The 18281-nt window shown below is 38.0% G+C and overlaps 2 protein-coding genes across 4 annotated transcripts in view; both read left to right on the plus strand.

The window, feature by feature from the left end:
* LOC132484545 (torsin-1A-interacting protein 2-like) overlaps positions 1-18281 on the plus strand; it is a 42197-nt gene that overhangs the window by 13113 nt on the left and 10803 nt on the right. Inside the window, exon 1 of one of the 3 annotated variants that reach the window (XM_060091189.1) lies at positions 4804-4890. The exons of the other annotated variants lie outside the window; for them this stretch is intronic. The gene's annotated coding sequence lies outside the window, so the exon portion shown is untranslated. Of the gene's footprint in view, positions 1-4803; positions 4891-18281 lie in introns of those variants that run through there. 3 annotated transcript variants of the gene reach the window in all.
* On the plus strand, positions 4885-7323 carry LOC132484546 (torsin-1A-interacting protein 2). The gene has a single exon (XM_060091192.1). It carries the CDS (start codon positions 5384-5386, stop codon positions 5777-5779), a length of 396 nt encoding a protein of 131 aa, XP_059947175.1. The 5' UTR covers positions 4885-5383; the 3' UTR covers positions 5780-7323.

Here is an 18281-nt window from a genome sequence, read left to right on the forward strand (position 1 = left end):
ATTTTTGTGTGTGAAAGTGGAAAATTATGGGAGACAGTTTCTCCCACCCCCACTTTAATATAATACACACAATTGAAGAGTATCCTGTAGCTTTGCAAATAGCTTTTGAAAGGGTTTTCTAAAACTCAACAGTCACTGCTTCAGAAAGGCAGTATCTTATAGTGGTTAAGAGTATAGGCTCTGGAACCAATCTTCTTGAATTCAAATACTGATTTCTCTACAAAGACCTGTGTGACTCTGGGCCAGTTGCTCAACCTCTCTGTTTCTTTAACTATAGAGTGGATTATTGTAAGAGTTACATGAGTTAATACATGTAAAATGTATTACATGTATTAAAACAGATAGTGACACTCAATAAGTATTAGCTATTGTTATTAAGTATTATTATCTTGGGGACTTCCCTGGTGGTCCAGTGGTTAAGACTCTGCACTTCCACTGTAGGGGGTGCAGGTTCAATCCTTGGTTGGGAACTAAGATCCCAACTAATATCCCGCTCCGTGCGTGGCCAAAAAAAAAAAAGTATTATTATTTCAGTGATGGAGTTTTTCTGTTGAATATCTGGCCAAGTGAGGTTCTTTGGGCTTCGTCTTGCCTGTAAGGAGGGTACTTTTTTTCTAATTTGCACAAAGGCACCATATGAAAAAAAGAAAGTCCTGTACACAGATGCATGCCTTTATGGAGTATGCCAAGATAAACTCTCTTTTCCATTAGGTAGCCTAATGGAAAAATTAATTCCATTAGTTAACATTAGGTAGGCCTCTTTTACCTTATTTCTTTTTTCTTTCCATAGAGATTTTTTTAAATTGAAGTATAGTTGATTTACAATGTATTTTCTGTTACTTTATTTCCATGAAGAGATAGTTGCTTCCAATATTATGAGAAAAACAAAGATCCGTGTCTTTCTGTAGGACTCCTGTTTTCCTCAGTCACCCATTTTGCCTCTGAGCAGAGTAACTGCTCCTGGTCGTCTTGTCCACAGTGTGACAGTTGGTTTTGCCTATTAATCTCTTTTTCTAGCCCACTGCTATTTTCCACTCTACTCTTCTTTTTTTAATTATAAAATATTGAATAGAGATTGGGATTAACATATACACACTACTATATATAAAATAGATAACTAATAAGAACCTACTGTATTAGAGTACTAACTAATACTAAGAGTACTAGCTCTATTCAGTACTCTGTAATGATCTATTTGGGAAAAGAATCTAAAAAAGAGTGGATATATGTAGATGTATAACTGATCCACTTTGCTGTACACCTGAAACTAACACATCGTAAATCACCTGTACTCCAATAAAAATTAAAAGTTAAAAAAAGTAAAAATGAAGACAGAAGTAGAAAAAAAATAAAACATTGACTAGAGGTTATGTAAACTATTATGATTTATGATGCATTCTTGTACCTCCAACCATTCAAAGAAAAAATGTTTACAATTATCTTTGAAATACTCTGTATGCCTTCCCCAATCCCATTCCCTTCCCTATCCCATCAAAGGTAATAATTATCCTTGTACTTATCCTTTTCTTTTTAGCTTTATTGCATATTTATTCCTAAGCAATATATTGAAACTTTATGTAAATGGAAACTGTATAAGAGAGTATGTGTGTATTCTTCTGCTACTTGCTCTTTATATTTCAGCTAAATATTATATTCTTGAGTTTCATCTATGTCTGTGTGGGACTACCTCAATTTTTTTAATACATTCTACTGTCTTGGGCATTTTGGTTGTTATTTTGCTGTTATACAAAGAACTACCATGAATATTTTTATTCATGTTTTTAAATAAACGTGTAATTTTCTCTAGGGTAGTTACCTGAGAGTGGAATTACTGAGTTACAGGAAATGCACATCCTCAGCTTTACTTGATAATGCCAAATTAATCCCAAAAGTGGTTATGCTAATTTATGCTCCTAGTGTTAGGGTATGAGGATTCAAATTACTCTGTAGTCTCGTTATTTATTCATTCAAGAAATGTTTATTGGGTATGTACAGCAGTAAATAAAAACAAAACACCCTACTCTTGGAGTTTAGGTTTTAGTAGAGACACATAGCTAAAATATTTAATATCAAAATGGTACATGTTTTATGGGGGGATAAAAAGTAAAGAAGAGAAGGGGATATTATCTCACTGCTCTCAGAGCCATATGGGGATTAGAGACTATAAGAGGATGAAGTATAACCAGGAAGCCCTGGGCTCCATGTGGTGATTGACATGAAAAGAGGTACAGGTATGATGAGATTGGTTGGTCCTCAGGCTTTCAAGCAGATAATGGTAGTGAAGCTTGTGAGGGTGAGGGGGGGCGGGGTAGTTCGAGAATCTTGCCAGGAGTATTTTCAGGAAGGAACGAGTTAGGAGGCTGGTAATAGGTGATCTTATTCTGAGCATTTAGTGCTTTGGAGCCCTGTTTTGACTCCCCTCTTGCCCATTGTGGCTTGGAGGATGAGGGGATGGGTGGTCTTGTCCGGAACATATGGAACACTAGATTGCTCTTGATTCAGGAATACTTGGAGCTCTAGTGCTTGCTTAACTCTTGAAGATGGAGAAATGAAGGTTGGGGGAAGGCCATCCTTCATTCTGAGCATTTGGAGCTTAGGGAATGGAGCTTTAGCCAACAGAGATGTGGAGTTCGAGGGGAGGGTAGTCTTGCCTAGAGTATATAGAGCCCACATTGTCAAACTTGTTAATTTTTGCCAGTCTGGTGGATGTGAAATATAGTATCTTGTTGTGGTTTTAATTGAATTTCCCCTTTTCTTTCTAAAAACCCAAAATTCTATACCTTTTCAATGTCAGACTTAGTCATATAACTTTACTACTAACTTCTGTGATAAACCCCACAATCATGTGGATTTTATTCATCATCTATTTGTTTCATGTACTAGACACCCAAGACTTCCCAGTTCAACAACAAACTTTTATTGTAGTGGCTCTTGACAGTAGACCCTCAGGGAAATCTGTTATGCCCTATGTTGTCACCACAAAGGTCAGGAACCCTACTTTCTGTTCACTCTGCCTGAGGAGCTGAATTGGTAATCTTCATGCATACTTTGTCACCTAACCTCAAAAAACACATCAGTGTATCTACACTGATTCTATCCCACCCCATCCGTGGCTCCCATCAAACTACTGGCCCCAGGTTGCAGCACTGGCAGAGGCTGCTCTTCAGTTGTCTTTTAAAGTTGCCATTTTAGGGCTTCCCTGGTGGCGCAGTGGTTGAGAATCTGCCTGCCAGTGCAGGGGACACGGGTTCGAGCCCTGGTCTGGGAGGATCCCACATGCCGCAGAGCAACTAGCCCCGTGAGCCACAATTACTGAGCCTGCGTGTCTGGAGCCTATGCTCCGCAACGGGAGAGGCCGCGATAGTGAGAGGCCTGCACACCACGATGAAGAGTGGCCCCCGCTTGCTGCAACTAGAGAAAGCCCTTGCACAGAAACGAAGAGCCAACACAGCCATAAATAAATAAATAAATAAATAAATTTTTTTAAAAAGTTGCCATTTTAAAATCTGAGAATCACGGCTGCTATTGATAGTCTGTAAGGAAAATGCTTTGGCTGATCACAGCTAAGGGTATAACTCCCTCTGCTTTTCAGGCTATATCTTTTTTTTTTTTTTTGGTGGTACGCGGGCCTCTCACTGTTGTGGCCTCTCCCGTTGCGGAGCACAGGTTCCGGACACGCAGGCCCAGCGGCCATGGCTCACAGGCCCAGCCGCTCCACGGCATGTGGGATCTTCCCGGACCGGGGCACGAACCCGTATCCCCTGCATTGGCAGGCGGACTCTCAACCACTGCGCCACCAGGGAAGCCCCAGGCTATATCTTCATACAGTTTTAACACTCACATCTTCCCCAGTGTCCCTTAGTGCTTTCACAGGATCAGGCCTCAGAATTCACAAAAAAAAACACTGGAGAAAGGCAGACTGTATATTGTGCTCTGGTAATCTGTGGCGCTCCCTAGGTGCCTGTCTAGTTGTTCCATGCATCCTGCTCTACCCTACCTTGTTTACTTGTTACATTCAGTGTCATGAAGGAGTACAAAGATGATGAAAGCATCTGTAAATTCCAACTGATTTACTATATATTTTCCAAGAATAGCTCAGGACTGTGCCTTAATTGCCTTCTTAAACTTAAAATGCATATGAGCCTATACAGGCAGATGTGGGCAATGAGACATGTCCCTTGTGGTTTCTTTTTCAGCCTTCAAAAGGATTTCATCCAACTTCCTATGGTTAGTTATTAAGAATATTATCTAATAATTTTGTAAGCTTTTCCCTGCATGGATTGAAATCTGTTTTAGAAGGCTGTCACCATTGTTAATGTTATCCCACCCATTATGGGAGAACTATATATACGGCACTCATTTCACAGAAGAGAGACAAGAAATCTCAAAGTTTTACCACATTAAACATGATTATACAGACCTTATTATTTCCAAAGTGCAAAAGGAGTAGGAAAAAGAAATATATAGTCCTAAAAAAAAATTAAGCTAGTACAAGCCTTAAATGAACCAAAATCCTCCCTGTTGCCCAATCAAGCATAAGAATAACTCCCAACAGATAAATTGGTTTGAACCCGTATGAAGTTGTTATGGGGAAACCCATGAGACAATTCTCATCCACTTTGACTGACCCAAATGATTTCCAAATGCATGTTTCTAATAATACTGTGAGCAACTCAAAGCCCATATGAGTCGTCTGAAGTTTTATTATTTACAGGTATGTGAAGCATTCCCAGACCCTTCAACCAACTCAACAGCAGCTACTTCCCTGTGACTGGGTCCTGATTAAGGTCCTCCCAAGAAAGACTTCATTGGATCCACGCTCAAGAGGACTCTGCCAGGTTTTCCTGACCCCTCTACATCGCTATAAAGTGCCAAGGCCTTAAGACTTGGGTACGTGCATTACAACGGCAAGAGTGCCAGCGCCCACCAAAGACCCACTGGACCTGTCAGCTCCTCTGTTTCACCAAGCAGACATAATAACTTACCAGCAAAGCAGAGTAAGCCAGATGCCTCTGCATGATACCACCAGCTGATAACACACAAGAAAAAACAATTAACATAGACTAGGACCCTATCTTTTCTTGAGAAGCTGGGATTTAAAGGAGCTATTCTGAGATCTGTGCTGCTAGTAAGTGACTGATAACATAGACTGGATCAGTCCCTGAGTTCAGAGACTGGGTTGAAAGTGAGTGAAAAATAGACAACGAAATCTTGAAGAATTGCACGGAGGTGCAAGCCAAATTTTACCCTCTCCAAGTAATGGTGGTTGGACTGAGAAAGTGCTAAACCAAACCTGTAATAGGACTGGTTGTTTGGGTGTCTCTCTTTATCATTGTTGCCTCTTACAGTTACATTGCTTTCTGTGTTGTCTCTCTAGGTCCCAATGTTCTCAGATAATTCACATTGCCCTGACTGTGGTCAGCAGTGGTTCCCTAGTTTAGAACTAGGCCATTGGTTGTACCAAACTGAACTGGTTGAGAATGAATGTTACCAAGTATTCTTAGACCGTATTAACAGAGCTGATTATTGCCCTGAGTGTTATCCTGATAATCCTGCTAATAGAAGCCTTGTTCTTCCTTGGTCTTTCCCACTTGAGTGGGCTCCCCAAAATCTTACCAGGTGGACCTTTGAAAAAGCTTGCCACCCATTTCTTCTGGGTCCTCCACTGGTTAGAAAAAGGATACATGACTCTAGAGTTGCTGGTTTTAACCCTGCATTACAGTTAATCCTGACCAGAACAGACAAAACCTTGAACAAAAAACTTGGCCAAAGCAAATAACTTCTGAAACAGTCAAAATCATGGAGACTCTAGAGGGTTTTGTACTAGTAGCCCAAGGAAGATGGAAAGATGACTCCTTTCTATATCTGATCCAGACCGTCACTACTCTGGGAAACTGCTTAAATTGTTGTTGGATCTGCTTCCAGGGTCTGTGCATCTCTTCTTCAGCATGAATTTAATCAGTATTCCAAGCCAGATTGTTCATCTAGAACCTGACTAATCCATATTTCCTATGTTTTGGAATTAGTTTACTCCTAAAAATCTCCACAGCCTAATTATTGACATTATTATGACACGGTAGTCCTGGAGGAGAAGCCCCATACTGTGTGTAATTTCATTATATTCTAGTGATAACTTTTGTGGGAAAGCATCCTTGTAGCTGAATTCTAGATTATTCCAGTAAAACAGCTAGACATTTTAATAATAAACTATATTGTTCTAAATTCCACCTCTTAAATATTAATCAGTGATAATTATATATATATATATAAAAAATTTATTCATATATAACCATTTATTCATCATTGGCTCTATTTAGCTCATCCTCAGTGTGGCTATGACATTATCGATAACTGGTCACTGTCAGAGAAATCACATTCAGTCAGGCAGCACCTATATAGGTGACAATAAAAACATGCAGAAATGCCTCTGTCTACACCTCCCTGGCTCTACATAAGCAAAGACTATCCTGTCTTTGTGGTGACTGAACTTAGAATGTCCTCCCCTGGCAATGGAAAAGTACCTGTCCTAGGAGATAGGTGACAAAAGGAGTTATCCAGCTTGACTGCATATATATTATGAACAGTTTAGGGGAAGCATTTTTCTTAGAACTAAGAAGGTCTTACCTGACATTGGCCTCATTCTGGCCTTCACTTGTTCATAAGAATCATGAAACTAGAGTTCAGGTTAAGAAACTTAGAAAATGCAGTTGAAAACATCGCAGAGGCCACTGAACAATTTAAAAATTCCACTTAAGATTGTAGATAATCCAGTGCTTGTGTAGCAACTCCACAATGTTCTCAAGGCCTCAGGTTCTTTCTGTCCTTCCCCTCCGGGATCTTTAGCATATTGGCTTTTTGTCCTCATAGTTCTCACCGAGTACAATGTAGCTTGTTGCTGCTCCAGACATTTCAATCCCAATCAAAGGCTGGAAGTAAGGAGCAAAAAGCTTTCTCCTTTCAAGTCTGTGTCTTTTATTTGGGAAGAAGATCTTTCAAAAGTCCCTCACAGATTTTTTCTTACATCTCATTACAGCAAGGATTTTTCCTTACATCTTTGATTCACAAAGGAGCCTGGGAAACCTGGCAGAGGGGAATGGAGTTGCACTGCCTGAGTAGGACACATTGTCTCCCCTAATAAAATCAGGGCTCTTTTAGGAAGGAAGAAGTAAGGAATTATGTATGCAACAAATCATGCCTGCCACATGTTAAAAAGTCACTGTTAGTCTGCTTAAAGAATGTACCCCAGAGATCTGCCCTGTATCTGCCTTATGTCTGTCATGATGGAAGTTCTCTTCTGTTCTATTGCTGAATAAACTGTGTGGACTGCTAAATTGAGTGAAGACTAATTAGTTTATCATTTACCATTGGTTAAGAACTACACTATCCTAAAGCTTTTTCTAAAAAGTGAAAATTTACTTTGAGGTACTGCTTTTGAGGATGGTGTTATGATCAATATTATTGTCTCCTAAACTTTTTCAGACACATACCAAAAAACACTACATATGTGCAATTTTAAATATCAGCAAAATAGAGAAAGGGTCTTTGTTTTTGTTTGTTTTTGTTTTAACCAATCTCATTCTTAAATAGTAAGGACATATTAAATGGATTTATACAATTGGTTTTCAAATCAGTGCCTGGGTGAGCTTGTCAGAAATGCAAATTTTCCAATCTTACAGAAATTTTTATTCCTTAGATTGCTTGTGGGGCCCAGGTAGCTACATTTTACAAATAGTGCCTCAGGAGATTCTTATGCAGGTACTCTATGAACTATACTTTGAGAAATACCATAGCAGCATATCCAGGGTATTTAGTTATCTGGCTTAAAAGAATAGGAACTGAGTACTCATAATGCTGTAAGGTAGTGATAGTTATTGTACTTTGCCGGTGACACATAAAGAGGTTTCACATCAGAGTGAAGGTCACTGCTGATATTTCAGGTTATAACTCAGTCATTTTTCTCAACTGTTTGTGAGGAGGGCTCTATTGTAGCCCTCCTCAAAAACAGTTCTGTGTGGTGTCATTATAAGGGATGTGAGTATATAGGCAAGAGAAAGGAATCAAAAATACTAATTTTAATATTACATTAAGAAGGGTACTTTGCCTTCATACATGATTATCATCACATACCTGACATATGGTCAGCTCTCAGAACTAACATCATGGGGTAGAGTTCATAATGAGCAAGGGAGAAAATTTAGAAAGCTTTGGTCTTTTTAAGTATGACTTTACTTGGCTTAAAATATGGCAGATTATTCTAAAATACTCTACTTCATAGTTATGAATAATGAATTTTAAAGTATAAGTGTATTCTTAAAATTCTCATGACAATTGATCCACTGTTTTGGATTATATGAGCCATATTAATCTATACTTCTGTACTGTAGGAGAGTTGATAATTACTTACACGTAATGATGGCCATTTCTAGACTTCTAGAACTACTCTCTGTTATTTTAATGCAGACCTAGGAGTGGAAGTTTAATGGAAACTGTGCTGGGGCAACTGGAAAGTACCTACTAAAGCAGAGTCTGTCTTGAGTTGTGCGTGACTAAGTTAAGATTCATCTCTAAGTTGTAGGAGAAGGTAGCCCAGGCAGACAGGCACGCAAGAAAGAATTCCATGACATCCAAAGTGTATGTGGCAATCAGCAGAATACAGATATCTGTAAAAGTGAGTTGAGCCATACCCCTTCTATCTCTTCAGTCTCCTCTGGCAGCCCTTGAGTCTCCATGGAAGCTTGGGAACACAGCTTGAAAACTACTTGTTATAGAGGAAAAATAATAGCTTTGGAGCCAGCTGACCTAGGTTTGTCTTCTGATTCTGGCACTATTAAATGATCTTGGGCATTTTAACCTTTCTGTATCCAGTTTCTTCATCTGTGAAATAGGTTATGTAATAATACCTACCTCATACCGTTGTGAGGTTTAAATGTGATAACATATGTCAGTCATATGGCATGTAGTACGTCTTTAGGACTAGGAAGGGTATAAGAGAATGAGGCAGAAGTTAGAACTAGGGATAAGGTAGAGTCTTAGTTTTAGAACAGGGATTAAAGCCAATTGTTAGAACTTGATGCTGAATTATTGAAAACTTCTTAAATCCTTCCTGGTGAAGGACAAGATTAATCTTGGGACAGAGGTCGATCCTGTAATTATGTATGTCAAATGGTCTTAGATGTAAAGATTAAGAGGTCTGGTGGGATGAATGACCCAAGGCAAATCCTTGTCACATTTTTTAGGCCCATTTATAATCATAATTGTGGTAGATGTAGTTGCTACATGATTTATTATATCACTTGAGACTTTCACAACACCAAAATAAGCAATTTGAGAAAAGTTAAAGAATATGTGCAAATTTACCCAGGTCATATGTGCTAGAGTCACAATTCAAACGTAGAATCAGGATGCCTTATAGTATGTTTACTATATATATATTTTTCTTACTAGTTGTGTGTTCTTGGGTAAGATTCTTAACATCTCTATATCTCAGTTTCCTTATCTGTAAAATGGAAGGAATATTAATAGTCCATACATCATAAGATTGAGGTTTCCAGGATGGAGTAGGTTGGGTGAGGTCCTACTGCTCTCCCAACTCTGATTTTGTTCTCATGGGTAGCTTTTCTTTGTCCTATCTCTTCTCAACTGGATATGACAAAATGTATAGGAGGCTGTGGTTGAAGTGTGCCTCTGTAACATAAGTTCATTGTGTGTGGGCTCGGAGTTACCATTACAGGCCTTTCCTTTTTTTTTGAATTTTATTTTATTTATTTTTTTATATAGTAGGTTCTTATTAGTTATCCATTTTATACATATTAGTGTATATATGTCAATCCAATCTCCCAATTCATCATACCACAGGCCTTTTCTTTTTATTCTTACTTTTTCCTCACAGAAGCTAATATATTTTATTTGATTACTCATTTAAAAAATATATTAACATCAATCATATAGAAAAGTGCAGGAAATAACATTCACCTATGTACCCAGGTCTAAAATACATTAACTTAGGAAAGATATCCCATGCTCTTGGGTTGGAAAAATTAATTTTGTTAACATGGCCATACTACCCAAAGCAATCTACAGATTTAATGCGATCCCTACCAAATTACCCATGACATTTTTCACAGGAATAGAACAAATAATCCTAAAATTTATATGGAACCATAAAAGACCCAGAATTGCCAAAGCAATCCTGAGGAAAAAGGGAAAAGCAGAAGGCATAACCCTCCCAGACTTCAGATGATACTACAAAGCTACAGTAATCAAAATGGCATGGCATTGGCACAAAAACATATATGGATCAATGGAACAGAATAGAGAGCCCAGAAATAAACCCACACACCTATGGTCAATCTTCAACAAAGGAGGCAAGAATATACAATGGGAAAAAGACAGTCTCTTCAGCAAGTGGTGTTGGAAAAGTTGGATAGCCGCATGTAAATCAATGAAGTTAGGACACACCCTCATACCATACAGAAAAATAAACTCAAAATGGCTTAAAGACTTAAACATAAGACATGACACCATAAAACTCCTAGAAGAGAACATAAGCAAAACATTCTGACATAAATCATACCAGTGTTTTCTTAGGTCAGTCTCCCAAGGCAATAGAAATTAAAACAAAACTAAACAAATGGGACCTAATTAAACCTACAAGCTTTTGCACAGCAAAAGAAACCATAAACAAAACGAAAAGACAACCTACAGACTGGGAGAAAATATTTGCAAATGATGCGACTGACAAGGGCTTAATTTTCAGAATATACAAACAGCTCATACAACTCAACAACAACAAAACAACTCAATTGAAAAATGGGCAGAAGACCTAAATAGGCATTTCTCCAAAGAAGACATAGATGGCCAAGAAGCACATGAAAAGCTGCTCAACATCACTAATTATTAGACAAATGCAAATCAAAACTACAATGAGGCACCACCTTACACCAGTCAGAATGGCCATCATTAAAAAGTGTACAAATTTTAACAAATGCTGGAGAGGGTGTGAAGAAAAGGGAACCCTCCTACACTGTTGGTGGGAACGTAAGTTGGTGCAGCCTCTATGGAAAACAGTATGGAGGTTCATCAGAAAACCGAAAAAGAATTACCATATGGTCCAGCAATCCCACTCCAGGGCATATACCCAGACAAGACTGTAATTCAAAAAGATAGGGAATTCCCTGGCGGTCCAGTGGTTAGGACTCCGTGCTTTCACTGCCGAGGGCCCAGGTTCAGTCCCTCGTTGGGGAACTAAGATCCTGCAAGGTGCATGGCATTGCAAAAACAAAAAACAAAAAGATACATGCACCCCTATGTTCATAGCAGCACTGTTCACAATAGCCAAGACATGGAAACAACCTAAATGTGTATTGACAGATGGATAAAGAAGATGTACCTATATACAATAGAATACTGCTCAGCCATAAAAAAGAATGAAATAATGCCATTTGCAGCAACATGGATGGAACTAGAGATTATCATACTTAGTGAAGTAAGTCAGAAAAAAAAAGACAAATACCATATAATATCACTTATATGTGGAATCTAAAATATGACACAAATGAACTTATGTACGAAACAAAGACTCAGACATAGAGAATGGACTTGTGGCTGCCAAGGGGGAGGGAAGGTGGAGGGAGGGGTGGAGTGGAAGTTTGGGGTTAGCAGATGCAAACTATTATATACAGAATGGATAAACAACAAGGTCCTACTGTATAATACAGGGGACTATATTCAATATTCTGTGATAAACTATAATGGAAAAGAATATAAAAAAGAATGTATATATATGTATAACAAATCACTTTGCTGTACAGAAATTAACACAACTAAATCAACTATACTTCAATTTGAAAAAATAGATAAAATACGCTAACATTTTGCCACATATACCTGTTTTTTTTCCTGTTTTTAGAGGCTTTACAGGTACAGTTGAAACCGATTCTTGTTCTCATCCTATTCCTGTCCTTTCCTCCATAGAAGCAAGCATATATCCTTTCTGTTCATGTGTCTATTTAAACAGTGTACAGAGCAAGAAAAGAGTTGAACACTTTCAAAATGTTATTACTCAGTAACATTCATATATAAACATGTATTATGCATCAATCTGTAGAGATAATCTTACAACATTTAATTTTATGTGTTGGAGTCTGCTAAACTTGGTTGTATTACTGCAGTGCAAAGGTCATTCTGTATACCAGACAATGAACACCTACCAGGTTGCCAAAACATTACCACTGGTACATTGAGATGGAGCAGAAAGGGTGCATCTTAAAGACAGAGCACAGGGCAGCCACAACAGAAAAAGAGGCACTGAGGCAAATTTGCGTCCCTCTTCAGGGAGGTCCCAGGATATCGAAATTAAGGAAGGCATCCCTCAGCCTACTATCTGTTGATTTTCTCCAGTTATGGAGAATGCAGCCTTACTACTTTAACCTGGTTCACGCCCTCATGGAGACAGTTAAAGCAAAACAATAAGTTTTGCTGCAGATTTCAGGGTCACAGGGAAGCAGAGATAGCTACCAGTGATAAGGCTAAGTTTTCTTTAAGTGGAAAAATGAATCATAACCTCCATAAATGGGCACTGAAAACCAACATTTCACAATTGAACTTGAAAGGGATTCACTTCATTGGTTCCTTTTTGCAAAAGATACCATCAAAGGTATTTTTTTTTTGGACATTCTTATGGAGTGGTTTTTCCTACAGCTGCAGAAAGTCCCCAACGTGCCCATTTTCCATCAGCATGAGGCTCTGCCTCACTTCTATTATGCAGTCCAGAGATTCCTAATGTATACATTTCCTGGTATTGCTTGAACACTGTTGAAAAGATTGACCTGCCTCTGGAATAGTGGCCTCCAGATCTCCCAGATACCCCACCATGTGACTTTTTGTGAGGATGTGTCAAGAACCTCTGTGTTTGTACCACTTCTTCCTTGTAGCCTTGAGGGACTACGTTTTGGCTATGAACAACAATGTTACAAAGGGTCTGAGTGAAATGGGCTATAGGAATGATGTGTGCCTTGTGACAAGAAAGGTGTATATTGAGCATTTGTAAGATTATTGAAATATCTCTCATGAGTTCTTTGCAGACTGCTTATTGACCACAACCCAGTTTCCAAGTAATACGTTTTTTAAAGCATTCAGTTGTTATTTGAAAAAAAGTTTTTTGAGGATATTCTACATGCAATAAAATGTACAGATTTTAAGTTTGATGACAAACACTACCTCAATAAAAATATGAAGCGCTTTCATTACTCCAGAAGGTTTTCTCATGACCTTTTCCAGTCATTAGTCCTTCCCCTTGGAACCTCTGATCTGTTTTCCATCACTGTAGACCATTGGCAATTCTAGAATTTCATACAAATGGAATCATTTGTCATATAATCTTGTGTGTGGCTTTTTTTGCTTATCACATTTTTTAGATTCATCCATGTTATGGTATGTATCAGTAGTTGGTTCATTTTTTTTCACTAATTCAATTTTTTTAACATCTTTATTGGAGTATAATTGCTTTACAATGGTGTGTTAGTTTCTGCCTTATAACAAAGTGAATCAGTTATACATATACATATATCCCCACATCTCTTCTGTCTTGTGTCTCTCTCCCTCCCACCCTCGCTATCCTACCCTTCTAGGTGGTCACAAAGCACCGAGCTGATCTCCCTCTGCTATGTGGCTGCTTCCCACTAGCTATCTGTTTTACATTTGGTAGTGTATATATGTCCATGCCAGTCTCTAACTTTGTGTCTTTATTCCCATCTTGCCCCTAGGTTCTTCATGAACATTTTTTTTTTTTAGATTCCATATATATGTGTTAGCATATGGTATTTGTTTTTCTCTTTCTGACTTCACTCTGTATGACAGACTCTAGGTCCATCCACCTCACTACAAATAATTCAATTTTGTTTCTTTTTATGGCTGAGTAATATTCCACTGTATATATGTGCCACATCTTCTTTATCCATTCATCTGTCGATGGACACTTAGGTTGCTTCCATGTCCTGGCTATTGTAAACAGAGCTGCAGTGAACATTGTGGTACATGACTCTTTTTGAATTATGGTTTTCTCAGGGCATATGCCCAGTAGTGGGATTGCTGGGTCGTATGGTAGTTCTATTTTTAGTTTAAGGAACCTCCATACTGTTCTCCATAGTGGCTGTATCAATTTACATTCCCACCAACAGTGCAAGAGGGTTCCCTTTTCTCCACACCCTCTCCAGCACTTATTGTTTCTAGATTTTTTGATGATGGCCATTCTGACCGGTGTGAGATGACATCTCATTGTAGTTTTGATTTGCATTTCTCTAATGATTAATGATGTTGAGCATTCTTTCATGTGTTTGTTGGCAATCTGTATATCTTCTTTGGAGAAATGTCTATTTAGGTCTTCTGCCCATTTTTGGATTGGGTTGTTTGTTTTTTTGATATTGAGCTGCATGAGCTGCTTGTACATTTTGGAGATTAATCCTTTGTCAGTTGCTTCATTTGCAAATATTTTCTTGCATTCTGAGGGCTGTCTTTTCGTCTTATTTATGGTTTCCTTTGCTGTGCAAAACCTTTTAAGTTTCATTAAGTCCCATTTGTTTATTTTTGTTTTTATCTCCATTTCTCTAGGAGGTGGGTCAAAAAGGATCTTGCTGTGATTTATGTCATAGAGTGTTCTGCCTGTGTTTTTCTCTAAGAGTTTGATAGTGTCTGGCCTTACATTTAGGTCTTTAATCCATTTTGAGTTTAGTTTTGTGTATGGTGTTAGGGAGTGTTCTAATTTCATTCTTTTACATGTAGCTGTCCAGTTTTCCCAGCACCACTTATTGAAGAGGCTGTCTTTTCTCCACTGTATATTCTTGCCTCCTTTATCAAAGATAAGGTGACCATATGTGCATGGGTTTATCTCTGGGCTTTCTATCCTGTTCCATTGATCTATATTTCTGTTTTTGTGCCAGTACCATACTGTCTTGATTACTGTAGCTTTTTTTTTTTTTTTTTTTTTTTTTTGGTGGTACGCGGGCCTCTCACTGCTGCGGCCTCCCCCGCTGCGGAGCACAGTCCCCGGACGCACAGGCCCAGCGGCCACAGCCCACGGGCCCAGCCGCTCCACGGCATGCGGGACCCCCCCAGACCAGGTCACGAACCCGCGTCCCCCGCATCGGCAGGCGGACTCCCAACCACTGCACCACCAGGGAAGCCCCCTACTGTAGCTTTGTAGTATAGTCTGAAGTCAGGGAGCCTGATTCCTCCAGCTCCATTTTTCTTTCTCAAGATTGCTTTGGCTATTCTGGGTCTTCTGTGTTTCCATACAAATTGTGAATTTTTTTGTTCTAGTTCTGTGAAAAATGCCATTGGTAGTTTGATAGGGATTGCACTGAATCTGTAGATTGCTTTGGGTAGTATAGTCATTTTCACAATGTTGATTCTTCCAATCCAAGAATGTGGTAATCTCTCCATCTGTTTGTATCATCTTTAATTTCTTTCATCAGTGTCTTATAAGTTTCTGCATACAGGTCTTTTTGTCTCCTTGGGTAGGTTTATTCCTCGATATTTTATTCTTTTTGTTGCAGTGGTAAATGGGAGTGTTTTCTTAATTTCACTTTCAGATTTTTCATCATTAGTATATAGGAATGCAAGAGATTTCTGTGTATTCATTTTGTATCCTGCTACTTTACCAGATTCATTGATTAGCTCTAATAGTTTTCTGGTAGCATCTTTAGGATTCTCTATGTATGGTATGTCATCTGAAAACAGTGACAGCTTTACTTCTTCTTTTCCAATTTGGATTCTTTTTATTTCTTTTTATTCTCTGATTGCTGTGGCTAAAACTTCCAAAACTGTGTTGAATAAGAGTGGTGAGAGTGGGCAACCTTGTCTTGTTCCTGATCTTAGTGGAAATGCTTTCAGTTTTTCACCATTGAGGACGATGTTGGCTGTGGATTTGTCATATATGGCCTTTATTATGTTGAGGAAAGTTCCCTCTATGCCTGCTTTCTGGAGGGTTTTTATCATAAATGGGTGTTGAATTTTGTTGAAAGCTTTCTCTGCATCGATTGAGATGATCATATGGTTTTTCTCCTTCAATTTGTTAATATGGTGTATCACATTGATTGATTTGCATATATTGAAGAATCCTTGCATTCCTGGAATAAACCCCACTTGATCATGGTGTATGATCCTTCTAATGTGCTGTTGGATTCTGTTTGCTAGTGTTTTGTTGAGGATTTTTGCATCTATGTTCATCAGTGATATTGGCCTGTAGTTTTCTTTTTTTTTTTGTAACATCTTTGTCTGGTTTTGGTATCATGGTGATGGTGGCCTCACAGAATGACTTTGGGAGTGTTCCTCCCTCTGCTATATTTTGGAAGAGTTTGAGAAGGATAGGTGTTAGCTCTGCTCTAAATGTTTGATAGAATTCACCTGTGAAGCCATCTGGTCCTGGGCTTTTGTTTGTTGGAAGATTTTTTAATCACAGTTTCAATTTCAGTGCTTGTGATTGGTTTGTTCATATTTTCTATTTCTTCCTGGTTCAGTCTCGGAAGGTTGTGCATTTCTAAGAAATTGTCCATTTCTTCCAGGTTGTCCATTTTATTGGCATATAGTTGCTTGTTGTTCAATTATTTTTGAATCACTCTATATTTTACTGTTTCTTAAATTTTACATAAATGTTTTAATATTGTACCTTTATAAATATTTTATATCTAACTCATTAATTTATATACAATATTATGTTTTAAGAATATACTACAATTTAAAAATTCCAGGGCCTCCCTGGTGGCGCAGTGGTTAAGAGTCCGCCTGCCGATGCAGGGGATACGGGTTCGTGCCCCGGTCTGGGAGGATCCCATATGCCGCGGAGCGGCTGGGCCCGTGAGCCATGGCCGCTGGGCCTGCACATCCGGAGCCTGTGCTCCGCAACGGGAGAGGCCACAACAGTGAGAGGCCCGCATACCGCAAAAAGAAAAAAAAAAAAAAAAAATCCACTTATTTATGGACATTTAAGATTTTCTCATTTTTCCTCATTTTAAACAATGCTGCTACAAACATCATTGGGCACTTGAGGAAAAGTTTCTCTAAGGTATATATCTAAAAGTAGAATTGCTGATTTATAGAATGTGTGTGTGTCTTAACTGGGTATTGCCATATTGCTCTCCAAAGCTGTAACAGTTTACTTCATTGCAGTAAAGATCTCTGTATCTCCAAATCCTCACCAACACTTGGTATTGCCTGATTTAAAAATTTTTGCCAATCTGGTGGTTGTGAAATGGTATCTCATTAATTCATTTTGCATTTCCTTGACTATGTTTCTTACCAATTCAGTAGACTTTTAGATGTCCTCTTTATTTAAATGCTTGTTCATCTCTTTTGCCCACTGTTTTTAAAATAGCATTTGTCAATTACTGATTTGCAGTAGTCTTTATGTATTCTAGATATTAATCTCTTAATGATTATATGTGTCGCTGATATCTTTCTAGTCAGTGAATTTATCTTTTAACCATGATTTTGATGATTTGTCTAGAGATTAACATTTTTAATGTCATCACATTTGTCAAAGGTCCCCTTATGGTTTGTATATTTTATATCTTGATCAAGAAAAACTTGAGATTATAAAGGTATTCCATGCTTTCATCCAAAAATTTCAAAGTTTTGCTCTTTACATTTAGGTCTCTTATCTGCAATTGATTTTTGTGGAGGTAGAAATCTAATTTTTTTCCCATTTGAAAAGTCATTTGTCCCAACACTGTTTATTCACTAATCCATTCTTTTTCTTTTGTCACTCAATTTCCTTTATTTATATATGCATATATTTCTTGTCTCTCTATTCTGTATAATCTGTCTCTTCTTACACCAATGCCCTATTGTTTTTAACGTCTTGATATATCTGGTAAAAATATCCCCCCTTCTTCAAAATTCTTTTTTCTTCCTTCAGAATTATCTTGACTCTTCTTAATCCTTTACTGCTCTTTGTGAATTTTAGGGTCAGCTTGTTCATTCCATAAGAAACATATAACAATAAAAAAATTGTCTCAAGATTTTGTTTCAAATTGTAATGAATTTATAGATTAATTTGGAAAGAAGTGGCATTAAATGGCTTTGAGTCTTACTGTCTATATGTATTTCTTTGTTTAGGTCCTTTTTATGTCCTTCAGTAAAGTTTTATACTTTTCTCCCTAAAAGTTCTTTTCTTAAAACAGTTTATTGAGGTATAATTTACATACCATAAACTTCACCCCACTCTAAAATTCTTGCATATGTGTTGTTAGATTTATTACTAGGTACCTTTTAGTTTTTATCATGAG

Source organism: Mesoplodon densirostris, chromosome 2 (assembly GCF_025265405.1).
Source record: "Mesoplodon densirostris isolate mMesDen1 chromosome 2, mMesDen1 primary haplotype, whole genome shotgun sequence".
Lineage (NCBI taxonomy): Eukaryota > Metazoa > Chordata > Mammalia > Artiodactyla > Ziphiidae > Mesoplodon > Mesoplodon densirostris.